The sequence below is a fragment of the Cervus elaphus genome, chromosome X (genome assembly GCF_910594005.1).
Source record: "Cervus elaphus chromosome X, mCerEla1.1, whole genome shotgun sequence".
Classification (NCBI taxonomy): domain Eukaryota; kingdom Metazoa; phylum Chordata; class Mammalia; order Artiodactyla; family Cervidae; genus Cervus; species Cervus elaphus.
Genome location: NC_057848.1, coordinates 80,008,697 through 80,027,685, shown reverse-complemented (window position 1 = coordinate 80,027,685; position 18,989 = coordinate 80,008,697). Strand labels below are relative to the sequence as shown.

At 37.9% G+C, this 18,989-nt stretch overlaps 1 protein-coding gene across 1 annotated transcript in view; it reads right to left on the bottom strand.

The window, feature by feature from the left end:
• IL1RAPL2 (interleukin 1 receptor accessory protein like 2) overlaps positions 1-18,989 on the bottom strand; it is a 1,284,763-nt gene that overhangs the window by 545,139 nt on the left and 720,635 nt on the right. The window contains exons 4-5 of the mRNA XM_043897204.1: positions 18,126-18,312; positions 2,422-2,575 (exon numbers count right to left, since the gene is read on the bottom strand). Of these exons, the coding sequence (XP_043753139.1) occupies positions 2,422-2,575; positions 18,126-18,312 (341 nt within the window). The remainder of the gene's footprint in view (positions 1-2,421; positions 2,576-18,125; positions 18,313-18,989) is intronic.

Genomic DNA, 18,989 nt, shown 5'->3' with positions numbered 1-18,989 from the left:
ACTCTACCCATGGACATCAGCAGATGGTTGACACCGAAATCAGATTGATTATATTCTTTGCAGCTGAAGATGGAGAAGCTCTATACAGTCAGCAAAAACAAGACCAGGAGCTCACTGTGGCTCAGATCATGAACCCGTTATTGACAAATTCAGACTGAAATTGAAGAAAGTGGAGAAAACCACTAGACCATTCAGGTATGACCTAAATCAAATCCCTTGTGACTATACAGTGGAAGTGAGAAATAGATTTAAGGGACTAGATATGATAGAGTGCTTGATGAACTATGGACAGAGGTTTGTGACATTGTACAGGAAACAGGGATCAAGACCATCCCCAAGAAAAAGAAATGCAAAAAAGCAAAATGGCTGTCTGAGGAGGCCTTACAAATAGCTGTGAAAAGAAGAGAAGTAAAAAGCAAAGGAGAAAAGGAAAGATATACTCATTTGAATGCAGAGTTCCAAAGAATAGCAAGGAGAGATAAGAAAGCTTTCCTCAGGGATCAATGAAAAGAAATAGAGGAAAACAATAGAATGGGACAGACTAGTGATCTCTTCAAGAAACTTAGAGCTACCAAGGGAACATTTCATGCAGAGATGGGCTCAATAAGGGACAGAAATGGTAGGGACCTAATAGAAGCAGAAGATACTAAGAAGAGGTGGCAAGAATACACAGAAGAACTGTATAAAAAAGATCTTCATGACCCTGATAGTCACAATGGTGTGATCATTCAACTAGCGCTAGACATCCTGGAATGTGAAGTCAAGTGGGCCTTAGAAAGCAACACTATGAACAAAGCTAGTGGAGGTGATGGAATTCCAGTTGAGCTATCTCAAATCCTGAAAAATGATGCTGTGAAAGTGCTGCACTCAATATGCCAGCAAATTTGGAAAACTCAGCAGTGGCCACAGGACTGGAAAAGGTCAGTTTTCATTCCAATCCCAAGGAAAGGCAATGCCAAAGAATGCTCAAACTGCCACACAATTGCACCCATCTCACACGCTAGTAAAGTGATGCTTAAAATTCTCCGAGCCAGGCTTTAGTAATAAGTGAACCATGAACTTCCAGATGTTCAAGCTGGTTTTAGAAAAGGCAGAGGAACCAGAGGTCAAATTGCCAACATCCAATGGATCATCGAAAAAGCAAGAGTTCCAGAAAAACATCTATTTCTGCTTTATTGACTATGCCAAGGCCTTTGACTGTGTGGATCAAAATAAACTGGAAAATTCTGAAAGAGATTGGAATACCAGACCACCTGACCTGCCTTCTTGAGAAACCTGTATGCAGGTCAGGAAGCAACAGTTAGAACTGGACATGGAACAACAGACTGGTTCCAAATAGGAAAAGGAGTATGTCAAGGCTGTATATTGTCACCCTGCTTATTTAACTTATGCAGAGTACATCATGAGAAATGCTGGGCTGGATGAAGCACAAGCTGCAATTAAGATTGCTGGGAGAAATATCAATAACCTCAGATATGCAGATGACACCACCCTTATGGCAGAAAGTGAAGAGGAACTAAAAAGCCTCTTGATGAAAGTGAAAGAGGAGAGTGAAAAAGCTGGCTTAAAGCTCAACATTCAGAAAACTAAGATCATGGCAACCGGTCCCATCACTTCATGGCAAATAGATGGGGAAACAGTGGAAACAGTGGCTGACTTTATTTTTCTGGACTCCAAAATCACTGCAGATGGTGATTGCAGCCATGAAATTAAAAGATGCTTACTCCTTGGAAGGAAAGTTATGACCAACCTAGAGAGTATACTAAAAAGCAGAGACATTACTTTGTCAACAAAGGTCCGTCTAGTCAAGGCTATGGTTTTTCCAGTAGTCATGTATGGATGTGAGAGTTGGACTGTAAAGAAAGCTGAGCACCGAAGAATTGATGCTTTTGAACTGTGGTGTTGGAGAAGACTCTTGAGAGTCCCTTGGACTGCAAGGAGATCCAACCAGTCTATCCTAAAGGAGATCAGTCCTGGGTGTTCTTTGGTGAGACTGATGTTGAAGCTGAAACTCCAATACTTTGGCCACCTGATGTGAAGAGCTGACTCATTTGAGAAGACCTGGATGCTTGGAAAGATTGAGGGCAGGAGGATAAAGGGAAGACAGAGAATGAGATGGTTGGATGGCATCACCGACTAAATGGACATGAGTTTGGGTGGACTCCAGGAGTTGGTGATTGACAGGGAGGCCTGGCGTTCTGTGGTTCATTGGGTCGCAAAGAGTTGCACACGACTGAGCGATTGAACTGAATCCACATAGAGATTAGCACCACAACTTATTAATTGTGACCTTCACAACTATTTCATTTGTAGATAATGCTAAAGTCACAGCAATTTACTCTGTGTTTGGAAACTTTTTCTTCCTGTACCAAATTATACTTAAAATCTCATTTGCTACGGTTTGGTAAAACTAATGCTTACCTGTAACTTTCAATTCAGTTGTTCTTCTTACAAGTTTTCCTTCATACTTAAGCTCACAAGTGTAATTTCCCCCATCTTCTTCTTGAACCTCCTGTATTAGAAGAGCATTTCCTTTCTGTATTATGATGCTTCTCCACATTTTTGGCTTGCATTCCTGCCGAGAAAATGTTTTCAATTAAGCAAAAGAATAAAAATTTATATTACTAAGTCTTAGTAGTCTCAGTTTAGTACTTATACTTTTTTATACTCTTTTGTTTAGTTTTCACAATACATAGCTGAAGAGTTATATCAATGACCAGAATACCTCACAAGGGCATCATATTGTATCCAATTGAAACATCACAACTATCATTCTAAGAATCACTTTAAAGGTGTGATCCTAAGAGCTGAAAGTCCTTAAAGACATACTGCAAAAACAGAAAAGCATACAAGATCTGCAAATGCAAAAGAGGTAGAGCAGTCACTAAATGGCATTTAGTGCCCTGGTTCTTTTATATAATAGGGATATGTACTAAGAGTTCTAAGAGGACAGTGTTCACTAAGCAACATAATAGACAACAGGGGAGTCTTAGGCATTATTAAAACCTTTTTTTTTATTAAAAACTTTTCATTGGCTTTCACTGGCAGTGATTTCATTACTTCTTATAGTAAAAACTAATAATAACATTCAAAAATCTCTCTCTTCATAGTTAAGAGATCTATTGTGGGGAAATTGAGGGTAGGGAAGGGGGTCAAGAAAATAAGCTTGAGGAATTCTCTAGAAACATAGCTAGGTTAAAATAAGGATGCACTTTGATGAAGTAAGGTGATGGAGAAATTATCCACTTACTTTCTGAGTTCAGTGATCTGTGACCAGAGAATAGGATTTGGTTTTTGAGGTCAATTCTTCTGCTCTCCTGACAAGAATGTGTTGCTACTGGAATTGGATTTACTAGAAATGAATAGCTAACACCTTTCCACAGACTGACAGAGATACAATAGCAGAGTTTGTAAGAATAGTCAAACAAGTGGTTTTGGCTTTTGATAATTTTCTTAGACTACTTTCTACATATTGTTCCAGTTTGTCTACCACACATCTCAAATGTTCAACAAAAGTGGTGGTCAAAAGTTATATAAAGATTAGTGAAGGTGTAAGGGACAGCTGTGAGGGGGCAAATTGAATTGAAAGTGAAGTATTTTATCATTTAAATATTGGCTCAATCAGTTAAGGCAATTAAAAAATTGATCATGAGGCAGATGACCTGAATAATAGTTGCAGGGAGTTTCTACTTCCCCCCTAGTACATACAATATATCTTCTACCTCTTCCTCTCCCCACCCTCATTCCTACCCTCTACACATATCCTAAATATTGATGCAAAAGTAAAATTGGTACTGACTCTCACTTCCCAGCCCTGCTTTTGCATGAGTGTGTACACATGTTCATAAAAAGATTTGGGAGAGTGAGTACCCATTTATTAGTTTTTACTGTAACAAAATTTTTTCTGCAATGATAGCAGTTTGGGCAACAAAATACAAAAACTGATGCTTAAGTTCACAGGTATAATATTTAAGAGATACCCTTGCTTCATGTCTGATACAACTACCCACACACATTGTCAGAGAGTAAATAAAAGTAATAGTATCTAGGATGTCTAGATATAAAACTGCCTCACTCCCTAGGGTCTTTCCAAAGAACACTTAAGTGTCTGTCTGAAATTATATTACGTACCATGTCTGGTGAGGTTTATCACCTATATGAGATATGCTTCTGAGTTAAACCTTGGGATATAAGGTTTCTGGGAAAATGAAGAAGAAAGACTGAATACAAAGAAAAAAAAATGGTCCAGCTGCCACTACCGTCATACAATAATAATCCACAATTATTTTCGCATTGCTTCCAACTCTGATAGCCTCAGATTTCTAAAGAATCATTCTGAAGGTCATTAAACAAAAATATGGTCCCTCTGGCCACTTTGATAGGAAAGGGAAATGAAAATGGAGCCGCTTCACTTTCACAAAGCAGCAATAGGGGCAGGCAAATGAGTCCACACATTCATTTCATTCAAAGACAAATGGCATCATTTTCTAATGCCATTTTTTGGGGAGAGTCCATGTGCAATTAGCTCTGACTAGTTTCATTTTCTCTTCATACTGCTTTGTTTTTCCCCCACGAATTAATGTTTAAAGAATGTACAGGAATTACAAAATAATTCCTGATGAATAGCCTGGAATCTTCACATGTTCTTTGAGAGAGACACAGATAGTCTCAAAGACTTTTCAAATTGTCATCTAGCCTTATAAATGATTCTTTGTACCCAGTAGAGTTTCTTTTTTTAAAAAAAAAAAAAACTGTGGCATAGGGAAATGTTATCTTCAGGTCACCTCCAGCCCTCTGGGACAATGTAGTATACACGAAAAGGCAAAGTGGATTCAGAGCAAGATGGCTCTAGGTCAAAATCTAGGGTTCACCCAAGTTCTGAGATCTTGAAAAATTTGCTTAACTTCTGTAGGTCTCAGTTTTTCACTCTGCATGTGGGGATACACTATACACTACCATATGAGCAGCCAGAATCAAGAGGCTTAGAGTTTATTCATTACAGTCTTGTCAGGTGACACTATACTTAGTGGTCATCCAGCACAAAGAATGCTTTCCATCCCTAAAGTTTTGCAATCCTGGGTTATATCTCCTCCAAACCTCTGGCTCTGCTTGGTGAAAACTGGTGCTAATGGACTAATCAAGTAAAAACCAATCTTCACTAATTGATTAACCATTCCTGAGCAACATAATACTTTCACCCACTGCCAATATAGCTCCCAACAGGCCACTCTAAAACTAATCCTAGCAAGTAGGTAGAGAAACTATATTTTGTTCAGAAGAGCCTTATAGATGATATCCTACCCTGACCAACCCATCCTTCACAGAGTTATCTCATTGGCTCCTACCCATGTCTAGTTGCCTATATCAAATTTCAGAAGTCTTTCAGATTTTTTTACTCCATTCTTTGTAGCATCTGTTCCTGGTGTCTGGCTGCTAGCTTACTGCTGTCACTGCTTTTGTCTTGCCCCTAATATCCCCATCATCTCTTTTCTATTGGACAGACAACATTATCGTACTTCACTCCCCCCAGACTTGTTTAGGTTTATTCTTACAACCTGGTGGGAGACAAAGTACGGGCAGCATATAGATCAAGTCTCAAGATGGTTGTTTATCTGAGGCAAGGACAAAAAACCAGAGTTTGGAATGTGAACAGACCCCTAATATTGTTTTCAGTGTGTAATCCCTCTATTATTTAATGCCTTTGAGATCATTAAATTGAACTTCAACTGGAAGCTTTCATTGTTTGGCTGGAGGTCCCTAAGTTTAATAAACAGCTTCAGTTTGTGGCCCAGTTGTCCCTTCATAGAACAGTTTGCTATAGGACATCCCTGCTCAGTCAAAATAACATCAACCTTCAAAGTGAAGCTTTCTGGCACTTCCCTGGTGGTACAGTGGTTAAGAACCTGCCTTGCAATGAAGGGGACAGGGATACAGTCCCTGGTTGGGGAACTGAGATCCCACATGCCACAGAGCAACTAAGCCCGTGCACCACAACTACTGAGCCCTTGTACCACAACCAAAGAGTCCATAGACCACAACAAAAGATCCTGCACAATGAAGGTCCTGCATGCTGCAATGAAGACCTGACACAGCCAAGTAAAGAAATAATTGATGTATGACAGAAATCAAACAAATGTTGTAAAGCAATCATCAATCAATTAAAAATAAATAAAGTTTAAAAAAGGAAAAAAAATATAAATCCCAGCTTCCTTCCACTCTTCCTAGCCTTCCCAAATGGCACATGTCACTTGCCAACAGTTGCTATATTGGGAGCCTATGATATTCAAAAGAAACATCTGTTGACCAAACCCCTCGAAGTTGCCAGCCACATTTGGATCTTGGAGTTCCCATCCTGAAATATTCCTCACTACATTCACAGTCTGTTTCTGAGAGAGCATCATCGCACCCATGGGTGTATTTCCATCAGTTTCATTTGTTAGGCATGGTTACTTCAATTCTTTTCAGAGCACAGGACTCATTTCTCATGGTAAGAATACCAGGAAGAGTCATTTAAATATTTATTCTGATTCTGAAGTTCAGACACAAAGCATCTGTGCGACCATAAGGCAATCACATAAACACTGGTGTTCTTCAAATACCTAGCACCCATTCCCTCAGACCCAACTTCTCTCCTTTCCTCTGGAGATTGGAATATTCCACAGAGCCACCTAGGCTTCTGCCTAACAATTTGAAGGAAACCTGAACTTTCTTTACACTTTAAAGATTGAAGAGGTAGGAACACAATGGTGAATTGGGTATCAATTTTGTACTTGCACTCCAAATGCCTAGGATAACCCACTGCATGGAGTCTTTCCCCTCCATAGCTCTATTTCTCAAACTTTTATCTTCACAGTCCTAATGGTAAAGTTGGTACCTCCACAGTGGTTCAGTATAAATTCCATATTCAAATACTTGGGATGTAATCTCAAGTTATATGTTCTTGAGCATACTACTTAACCAATCTAAGTCTCAGTTGTTTCATCTATTTTTTAAAAAGTTGGTGATAATAATAATATTTACTAAATAGGGATCATCATTAGCATTAAATGAAGTAATGCATATAAATGCTCTAATATAGAACATGCTAAATCACATGTTAAAATCACCCAATAAATATTAGCCATAAAGAAGGCTGAGTGCCAAGAAATTGATGATTTTGAACTATGGTGTTGGAGAAGACTCTTGAGAGTCCTTTGGACTACAAGGAGATCCAACCAGTCCATCCTAAAGGAAATCAGTCCTGGGTGTTCATTTGAAGGACTGATGCTGAAGCTGAAACTCCAATACTTAGGCTACCTGATGTGGAGACCTGACTCACTGGAAAAGACCCTGATGTTGGGAAAGATTGAAGGCAGGAGGAGAAGGGGACAACAGAGGACAAGATGGTTAGATAGCATCACTGACTCAGTGGACATGAATTTGAGCAAACTTTGGGAGATATTGAAGGACAGAGAAGCCTGGCATGCCGCAGTCCATGGAAGGGGTAGGGTGGGAGTCACAAAGAGTCAGATACAACTTAGTGACTGAACAACAACAAATTATTCTATTATTGTTATTACCCTCAGCATCCAGCTTTCAGATTACATACACATCTATCTGGATATGTTAATAAGTATTAGGAGTCAGTGTCATTCATATTTTCATAGGAGTCTGGAGACCTTTCAAAAGACAATCCAAAGTGGTCATTCCAAAGAAAGACTTGATTTACTATTTCTTATCTGACATACAAAGGACTTGGAAGTTGTTGCTACTATCCTAACAACAAGAAAATAGCTGAACAACCTGAAACTCAATAACTTCTTTTATTTCCATCAGGTAACTGAGGTCACAGTAAAAGCCACTGTCCCAGAAACTAGAGCGACACGTGGATACAGAGAATAACAGTTTACTGGGAGCAGTTGTAGCTTCAGGAGCCAGCAACAGGTAGGAACACTTAAAGAATAACTGACTAATTTATTTAGACTAAATGTGAACTAGCTTGGAAATAAAAATCCATGGGTGCCCAATCTTGGAGGGTGGTCCACACTTTGGTAAGTTTCACCTCCAGGAGCTCCATCAGGTTCTCAGGGTGAAGATCAGAGAAAAATCTTGCTTCTGACAGAGGATGGGGAAAGTAAAACATTTTGAAATATACCCAAAGAGTCTGCCCATGAAAGATCTGGAATACAGTCTCCTCTAGCCTTTAAAGTGGGGGAAGAAATAGTCAGCTCCAGTCTTCTCTATCTTTCCTATATTACAGGGAAGAAGATGATAGCATAAGATGTAACATAAAAGTAATGATAATACCAAAAGGAGAAGAAAGGGAGAAAGGAACAGAAGAATTATTTGAAGGCATTCTCCTGCTGAATTATTCAAAATTATACCAGACTGGGCATGAACAGAGAGGTTTGGTGTGCAGGTAGCCTACTATAAGCACATGAGCTGAGTTTTGAATAATATATAAAAGGCAGGCAAGCAGGACATACTGGATAGAGGGGATAATGTATGTAGAAGCACTAAGATGTGAAAAAGCATGGAATGGCAAAAAATATGAATAGCTTTGATCTCTTGAGAATGTCACTGAGTAGTCTAAGCTCAGATACCTAAATTCCATTCTAAGATATTTGCACATTGTCAAGTTTCAAATTCCAGCTCCATCACTGTATAACCTATCACATAAGGCTGTTCTAAGAACTGAATTAGCTAATGAATAAACATGTGTGGCAGATTGTAAGGCCCTGTAAATACTCAACAACAACAACAAAAAAAAAAACTACTAACTTTTTAGTGTTTATAGTCTCATTGGAGTGCTTTTAGTAGTGGCATACTATGATGGGATGTGCATTTCTAAAAGATCTACTAATGGATATATAGAAGGTAGTCAGATTATTTAAGAGGCATTGCTTAAACAGCTTTAAATAACTTTGATCTGTTTTTATCCCTTGAATGTCATTAATGACATTAAGGATATATAGGAAGACCCTTTTAAGCCTGGATTCTTCTAACAATTTAGGAAAGATCAAGAGCAAACTCCTGTTAAATTAGAGAAAAACAGGTCAAAAATTATAAAAGTTGACAAAAATATATCATTTTGATAAATCCAGAAATTGTACAGTCAAAACTCAACCTTTAAAACCTTTATTCCTAATCACCAAAATGCAGAAGCAAATGGTCATCAATACATGAATGGTTAAACAGTGGTACATCTCTACAATGGAATATTGGACTCTTGCTCAGCAATAAAAGGAATGAACTATTAATATATACCACAACATAGAGTAATCTCAAATCTATTATACTAAGTGAATGAAGACAGGCACAGAAGGCTACATATAATATTATTCCATTTATATGACAATCTGGAAAAATACAAAACCGTAGGAAGAGAAAACAAATATCTTCTTAGTGATGACTGGGGCTGGGAGGAAAGGATCGAATACTAAAGGACATGGAGAAAATTGGAATGATATAAATGTTCTCTATTTTGTTTATGGCATATATATTCATCAAAACACATCAAATTGCACAAGTAAAAGGATATATTTTACGTTGTAGGTTATAAAGAATAACGTGACTTTTATTTTTTTTTATTTTTTATTTATTTATTTATTTATTTTTTCAGTGGGTTTTGTCATACATTGACATGAATCAGCAATAGATTTATACATATTCCCCATCCCGATCCCCCCTCCCACATCCCTCTCCACCCGATTCCTCTGGGTCTTCCCAGTGCACCAGGCCCGAGCACTTGTCTCATGCATCCCACCTGGGCTGGTGACCTGTTTCACCATAGATAATATACATGCTGTTCTTTCGCAACATCCCACCCTCACCTTCTCCCACAGAGTTCAAAAGTCTGTTCTGTACTTCTGTGTCTCTTTTTCTGTTTTGCATAAAGGGTTGTCGTTACCATCTTTCTAAATTCCATATATATGTGTTAGTATGCTGTAATGTTCTTTATCTTTCTGGCTTACTTCACTCTGTATAATGGGCTCCAGTTTCATCCATCTCATTAGGACTGGTTCAAATGAATTCTTTTTAACGGCTGAGTAATATTCCATGGTGTATATGTACCACAGCTTCCTTATCCATTCATCTGCTGATGGGCATCTAGGTTGCTTCCATGTCCTGGCTATTATAAACAGTGCTGTGATGAACATTGGGGTGCACGTGTCTCTTTCAGATCTGGTTTCCTCAGTGTGTATGCCCAGAAGTGGGATTGCTGGGTCATATGGCAGTTCTATATCCAGGTTTTTAAGAAATCTCCACACTGTTTTCCATAGTGGCTGTAAACCCTCAATCTTAAATTCCCAACTAGAATTTGAGATGTCCTGGGTAACTTTATGTCTACCATCCTATGTAACATTTCCCTTTCTATAGTAGCAGCAAATATCAAATAAGGATCTTGGCCATTAGATTTTCAAAACATGTCTGAGATATATGGCACATATTATTAAATCTATTTTATATGTGTGGAAATAGAGGCCTCAGGGCATCCAATTACTCATCCACATTAATGGAATAGCAATGACCAGAATCCAGGTCTCCAGACTCAAATATTGATGCTTTTTACATATATCAAATACCTATTCCTCAACAACAACCCATATTTTTTATAACTTGCAAATAGTAAATAACCATTTTCCCATTACTAATACCATACCCCAAAATAAAAACACGGATGAATGGGTCTTAAACCTTGTGTCACTTACTGTGGTTTTAGGGGACACAAAACTGAAGGCTTCCTGGTATTCCTAGCTCATTCTTTCTGGATAAAAGTATGTTTGAAAGTTATAGTCAAATAGATTAAGATTTTAAGGATACAAAATAAGACATATACTAATATTACATTTTTAAAAGGAATTCAAAATCCCCAAGAATTTTGCTAAACCATTTTTTTAGCAAAAAATGTGTTGGTCAATTGGGCTGTGGAATTATGAGGTCTCCAAAGACCACCTTTCTCCCTCTTTAAGAAAACTGTCAGGATTTTCTGGGAGACAAGATGATGGAGTAGAAAGACTTGAGTTCACTGCCTCTCACAAAACACTAAAATCACAACTTACTGCTGAACAACCATTGACAAAAAAGACTAGAACTTATCAAAAATCATGTTCTATTAATATATCCAAAGACAAATAAGCCACAATGAGATGGTAGGAGGGGCACTTTCATGATATAATCAAATCCCATAACTGCCAAACGGGTGACCTACAAACTAGAAAATAATTATACAGCAGAGGTTCACTCACAGGAGTGCAAGTTCTGAGTCCCATGTCAGTTTCCCCAGTCTAGGGGTCTGGTGTCAGGAGAAAGAGCCCCCAGAGCATTTGGCTTTGAAGGCCAGTGGGGCTTGAGTACAGGAGCTCTATAGGACTGAGGGAAACAGATATTCCATTATTGGAGAGTGCATACAAGGTTTTACATGCATGCAGAACCAGGGCAAAGCAGTGACTTCATAGGAGCCTGTGCCAGACCTACCTGTGTGTTTTAGAAGGTCTCCTGGGGGTAGCAGGGGTCAGCTGTAACCCACTACAGGGACAACGACACTGGTGCAGAGGGCCCAGGGAATATTCATCAGTGTGAGCTCTCCCAGAGGTCACCCTTTTGGCACCAAGATCTTGCCCCACCGAGCAGCCTGCAGGTTTCAATGTTGGGATGCCTCAGGCCAAACAACCAACAGGGTAGGAAAAGAGCCACATCTATTAACAGACAGGTTGCTTAAAGTCATCATGAGCTCACAGTCACCTCTAGACATGCCCCTTGACACAGCCCTGCCCACCAGGGACAAGACCTAACTCCATCCACCAGCGAGCAGGCACTAGTCCCTCCTGCCAGGAAGACTGCACACACACACACACACACACACAGAAGAACAACTAAGAGCAGTGGAGATGTGCTATCAGCCTGAAAAGGAATTCAGAATAGAGATCTTGGAAAAAGAATGAAGGTAGAAACCAAGATACAAGCCATGTTTAACAAAGAAGTAGAAGACTTAAAGAACAAATAAACAGATACAAACAATACAATAACTGAAATGAAAAATACACTAGAAGGAATCAATAGAAGAATAAATGAAGCAGAAGAACAAATAAGTGAACTGGAAGACAGATTGGTGAAAATCACTGCCATGAAATGGAATAAAGAAAAAGGAGTGAAAATAAAAGAGGAGAGTCTAAGAGACTCCTGGAACACCATCAAACACAGCAACATGAGCATTATAGGGGTCCCAGAAGGAGAAGAGAGAGGGAAAAGGTCTGAGAAAATGTTTGAAGAGGTAGTAGCCAAAAGCATCCCTAATATGGCCAAGGAAACACTCAAGTCCAGGAAAAACAGACAGTCTCATATAGGATAAATCCAAGGAAGAACATGCCAAGACACATATTAATCAAACTGACTAAACTTAAAGAGAAAATATTAAAGGCAACAAAGAAAAAGCAACAAATAAGATACAAGGAAATGCCCATAAGGTTATCAGCTGATTTTTCAGGGGAAACTTAAATAAACATATTTAGAAAATAGAAATAGACTCACAGGCTATGAAAACAAACTCATGATTACCAAAAGTGAAAGGTAGGATGAAGCACTAATTAGGAATTTGGGATTAACATACACACACCATTATATATAAAATGGATAATCAACAGTGACCTACTGTGTAGCATAGTGAACTCCACTTAACATTCTGCAACCACTTATATGGAAAAAGAATTTGAAAATGAATTGATATGTATATTGAAAAAAGAATGGATATGTATATGTATAACCAAATCACTTTGCTGTACACTTGAAACTAACACAACTTTATAAATCAACTATACTGAAATACAAAATAAAATTAAAATAAAAATAAAACATTGTATTATCCAACTTAGCATCAAGAAAAAAGGAAAATTATCAGAATGTATAGCAAGATAAGTGGTAAAGATGGCACTAGTGGTAAAGAACTCGCCTGCCAATGCAGGAGACATAAGAGACATGGGTTTGATCCCTGGGTCAGGAGGATCCCCTGGAGGAGGGCATGGCAACCTATTCCAGTATTCTTGCCTGGAGAATCTGATGGACAGAGGAGCCTGGTGGGCTACAGTCCATAGGATCACAAAGAGTCTGAAGCAACTGAGCACACACATATACTTGTTATGAGCTATTATCTCTCCTCCACACTCATGTAATGAAATGTTGCTGCTGCTACTGCTGCTGCTAAGTCGCTTCAGTCGTGTCCGACTCTGTGCGACCCCATAGATGGCAAACCACCAGGCTCCCCTGTCCCTGGGATTCTCCAGGCAAGAACACTGGAGTGGGGTGCCATTGCCTTCTCTGAATGAAATGTTATTAAACACTAAATTGTCATATATAAATTTATGTATAAATTTCATATTTAATTTCATATATAAATTTCATGTATACAAAAAATCATGTATAAATTTTATTTATAAATTTCATATATAAATTCATATATAAATTTATTAAGTAAATAATAAATATTTACATAATTTATTTTCTGGATTCTCTATTCAACTGATCTATTTATAATTTTTAAACTTATTATTTTAATTGATATTGTTTTGTAGTAATTTCAATATCAGTTAGAATAAGCCCTCTCTCATTAATGATTTTTTTCTGAAATTTCATTTGCAAAGTTGATACATTCATACATACATATGATTTTTTTAATGTTTATGTTGTCTAATTTTTTAAAAAATTCATATTTTAGCAAATAGGATTCATTATTTATATGATATTGGGAATAACTGATCTTTTTTTTTTTTGAGATCTCCCAATGCAGAAACATGCTCTGTCTTTCCATTGATTTAGACAATATTTTATGTACTTTAACAAAATTATACTTTTATATAGGTTTCCTCCTATAATTGTTAAATGTATTCCAAAATGCTTCATAATTTTTTTGTTGTTGTAAGTGGGACAATTTCATTTTTTCCTTTACATGTCTAATTGATTATTACTGACAAAAATAAAAATCATTCAATATTTTGTATATTTTTATTAAGCTACCTTATCAAATGATCTCATTGATTCTATTTTTTGTTGTTTAGTCTCTTGGGTTTTCTTGGTATACTGTTATACAATCTGAAAAGTCAGATTATTTTGTCTCTTCTTTTCCAATATTTATATAATTCATTTAATTTTCTTATGGCATCAGCTAGAACTTCCAAAAGATTATCAAACAATAGTACTGATAGAGATCATTCCTATCTTGTATGTCACGAATGGAAGGATATGTTTACAAGGATGTTTTTTTAAATACTGTTACTATTTAAAAAAAAAAACTAGGAAAAAAATGAATATCCATCTGAAAAATGATTGAATAAGCCAAGTTTATATCTTGCCTATGAACTATGATGCAGCTATTAAAAATCAATTAGATATCAACATGCACATAGTATGTACCCAATAAATATATAATAAATGAATGAATGAATTTACACTGATTGATCTGTGATGCCCTTATCCACCCCATTATAACCAATGGCAAACATCTGAAATTAAGATAATTGTGGCAAGGAAAAGGATTCAAACTTTGACCCATTAACATCAGCCTTTTATCAACTGAGGAAACTAATTACATAGATGTGTGTTTTACCCCAAGGTATGTATTTGTATTTTCATCTCTAATGTCCTATTAAGGTTAGGGAATTCTTTTGTTTAGAAATAGGATAAAGGGACTCTACACTCTTGTGTCAAGTGTTCTCAGTGAATAATTAGGTTGTTTTAGTGTTCTTCTTAGTTCAATAAAGAAAATAATCTTTACCTCTCATTTCAAAAATATTTCTAAAAGCACTGACATCATTGTATGTTCTATTCTAATATCTAAGCCCATTTATAGCATCAAGAGGAAGTGCTAAAAGTGCAGCATCTCCTCTCACTTCTTTCTGCTAACTAACTAAAAGAGTTCAGATAAAGGACTTTCACACCCCTAACACATATCTTTTCACATTCCAAGGACAACCAGGATAGATTTACTCACTCATCTCTATGAACACGCCCCGGTAGCAAATGAGCCACCTCTACCTTCCTGTCCAGCTGTGACTAGGTGCAGGCATGGAAGAATAGTACTCAAAGGCCTGCCATAACAGGACAGTTGGAAAAGAAATAAGTTTAAATACTACATAAATGTTTGAAAAGAAGACTAAGAAAAGGACCATGCACTGTCAAAACACTGGAGATAATACATTGTACGTTTCTACCCTTGTATATGCATCAGAATTAACTCTGGAGAAGTGTGTCATCCTCTTTTCATTGCTGTGATCAGAGCAAATCACTTCATGTTCAGTTTGGTAGGAAATGTATAGATTGCAAAGCAAGCAAGGCAGATTATCGAATTATTGGCTAAAAAGGGAATGTTTTCCCAATACAATACATTTTTTCAAGGATTTACTTGAAACCTTGTGTGAAAAATGGGTTTAACAACACCATTGGGAGCTTCAGAGACTCTGTAACTTTTTACTTTAATTTTTTATTCTAACCCATTTGTGTAGTGGGCAAGTGGAAGGGTCCAGGAGCCAAACTGCAAGTCACAAACTGCTGTGTGAGTTTTGTAAAGTCATTTAACTTGTCTGAATCTCCAGTCACTTATTTTGTAAAATGGGGATAATAATAGTATCTACTTAGGACAGTAGATATTGAGAATATAGAAATTGAATTAATCCATTAAAACATTTAAAATAGAATATGGTATATAGTGAGTAGTTAATAAATGTTACTCATCATTATGATTATTATTTATCAATTGTAAAAAGTTTATAGAAGTATTAAATGTTATTATCCAGACAGAGGTGGAAAAATCATTTGCCTCACCATCATTAGTCCATTTCTAAGAAAGAGTAAGGGTTAGCTCTTCCCAGGGGGAAAAAACAGCTTTGATATACAATGACAATGGTGATGTCTAGAGATGTGAAGAAGGGAAGAAAGAATTTAGTGGAAAGATAAAAGATGTGATAGAATGAACATTATACAAGAAAGCACCTGACTTGGATTTTACTCATATCTGCTAACTCTTGAGCTAGTCTACCTCCCTTTCTGGACCATAAAATTGAAATAAAACCTTTTTTCTCTGACTTATAAAAGGGCCTGCAATTGAGACTGGGTTTAGCTCTAGGCCTACTGCAGGAGAGGGTAGTGATTAATAGAATGGACTCTGGAATCACCCTGCCTTGACTATTAAATGAGGCTTTGTTAGTTTAGTAGCTTTGAACAAGCCTCAACAGTCCTCTAATACTCAAGTTTTTCTCTACTAGATGAGGATAATAGTGTCCACCACACAAAGATGAATGAGATTTAATTGAGATAACATACAGACCAACCTTACTGCAGTGAATGGCACATGGTAAGTGATTAAGAAATACTGAAAAGGCTGATGAGGGCATGAAGGGTCCCACTAAATATGGATATTCTATATTTATATTTAATGAGCATCATGTTCCTTTTTATCTGGTAGAATATTCAGGAAAAAATGGAGAATGACTATTCACAAAGAGACCTGAGGTTCTATTTCAGGACATGCTGTTGGCATCGCTTGACAAGTTCCCCCAGGTATGAAGATGGTAGGAGTGTGTGTGTGTGTGTGTGTGTGTTCAGTCATGTCTGGCTCTTTGCAACCCCATGGACTGACTGTAGCCCTTACCAGGCTGCTCTGTCCACAGATTTACCAAACTAGAATACAGACTTCCAAATGTAAAAGAACATGACAGCTGCAGGAGCTAGGGTTTAGGCTTTCCTGGGAACTAAGAGTCTGTCAGACCCTATAGAAACAATGTGCACCATCAATGTGTGTTTGGTTGCAATAATGTACACAATTCCTTTGCAGAAAATCTTCCTGATCACCTCTAGCCAGCCAGCCAGTGCGTGCCCAGTCGAGTCTGACTCTCTGTGACCCCATGGACTGTAGCCTGCCAGATTCCTCTCTCCATGGAATTTTCCAGGCAAGAATACTGGAGTAGGTTGTCATTTCCCACTCTAGGGGGTTTTCCTACTCTAGGGGTTTTCCCAACCCAGGGATTGAACCTACATCCCTTGTGTCTCCTGCACTGGCAGGAGGATTCTTTACCATGCATCACCTGGGAAGTCCTGGTCACCTCTGGCCATGATACAAAACTGCACCATGTGTCAACCAGTGTGGCTCAGAGGTGGCAGCAGGTGATCAGTCTCTTTTAAGAACCACGGCACCCCAGGTTCCCAGCCAGAATATCATAGTTGGCAGACCGCATGTTTATTTCTCTGCTTCCTCCCCTCAATCCATGCTCTGCCCTTCTCTGACCTATTCCATGCCCAGAGAAGCTGAAAACTATTTGATTCTATTCCCAGGTTTGCCCTCTGAATTGTGTTTGAATTCTCATAGTGACAAGGGAGACAGTAGCAGGTAACCAGAAGGTGGGAGTTAAGAGGAGTTAGGGTTTCCATCCTGTCCACTCCTTCTCTGTCTTCCACAGTTCATATGTTCCTCTAAGGCCACAGCTCTGGAAAAACTTGCTCTGCTCTTTCCAGGTTTCATGGACCCAGGTCTTTCCCCTTGCCAGGCCTAGGAGGGGTAATTCACAGATTCTTCCCTTTTTGTTTCCCTTAACCCTAACCACATCTCTGTAAACAGTTCCTTCATTCAACACTCATCTGTGCAGTCTTTGATTGTGGTTTATTTCCAGATACCCATGATATTTCCAGTGTTCACAAATCTTGCACTGGGCCCATTTCTCTCCTCTGCACTGATTTCAGTGGCTTTCACAATATAGACCATGATAAAAATTGCTACTTTTTGTAAGCAGTATTACTTGTAATGATGGACCTTTGTTCTAACAGTAATAATATTTCTATGTCCCTCAAATACTTTCTTTCACGCGTTGCTTAAATTTTCACTCTTCTTCCTGCTTGCTCTCATAAGTTGGGGTAGAGGGCTATTTTCCTCATTTATAGCCTTTGGAGAAGCTGGGATGGCTTCTGACACCTGCTGATGGGAGTACATGAAAACCAGTAATATATAGGAATCATAGCTCTGAATTATTTAGCTGTGGGTCTTCTGATACTTCTCAGTGAAATATCTAATACCAAAAACTCAAAATAAAATATTTCCCTTTTTCTCTCCCCAATCCAGGTATTGACATAAGGTAAAGAATGCATTTGACATCATGCTGAATTACCTTGTACCACACAACATCAGGCTCCTGATCAGATTTTTTAAAGTCATCCATGTCTGGACAGGAGATCTCCTTTCTTTTAGTGACCTCGGATTTTTCCAAATAGCGGATCCTGCTATTGTAGCACAGACCTGATTCATTCTCTGCAACAGTCAAGGACATTGACACCTTCATGCAATATGTTGAGTTTCTGTAGGAATAGAGAAAAAGCAAAATGACTTTATTGGGTGTTTACAACTATGTTTGTACTGTATATATCTCAAGAGTATTGACTTTCCCATTTAGGACCTTGCATAGAAATCAGAAAAAAACACGGAAACAACACAGGAAAGTTTTCTACTTCAACTGATAGGAAGATATAAAACAAAATGCTATCTGTGACCATGAGACAGCTACATAGCTATCAGTACATACAGCAGATGTACCCAACTTCTGAAATGTAAGTCAGACTTCTTTCCTAGTGTTAAATATTGCTATGCTGACAATCTGATAGTAAAAATATATGAGTGTCTACAGAATTGAGATGCAGATGTAGAGAATGGACTTGTAATCACAGCAGGGGAAGGAGAAGGTGGGATGGACTGAGAGAGTAGCATTGACATATATATACTACCAGGTATAAAATAAATAGCTAATGGGAAGCTACTATACAACATAGGGAGCTTAGCCTGGCACTCCCACGAGGTGTAGGGAGGGAGGCGAAAGAGGGAGGAGATATATCATGACTGATTCAAACTGTTGTATGGCAGAAACAAACACAACATTGTAAAGCAATTATCCACCAATTAAAAAATAATTTAAAAAATAAAGTCTATGACTAGGGCTATAGCCATTTCTGGTTTGCTTTTATGACCAGTACCTTAACAG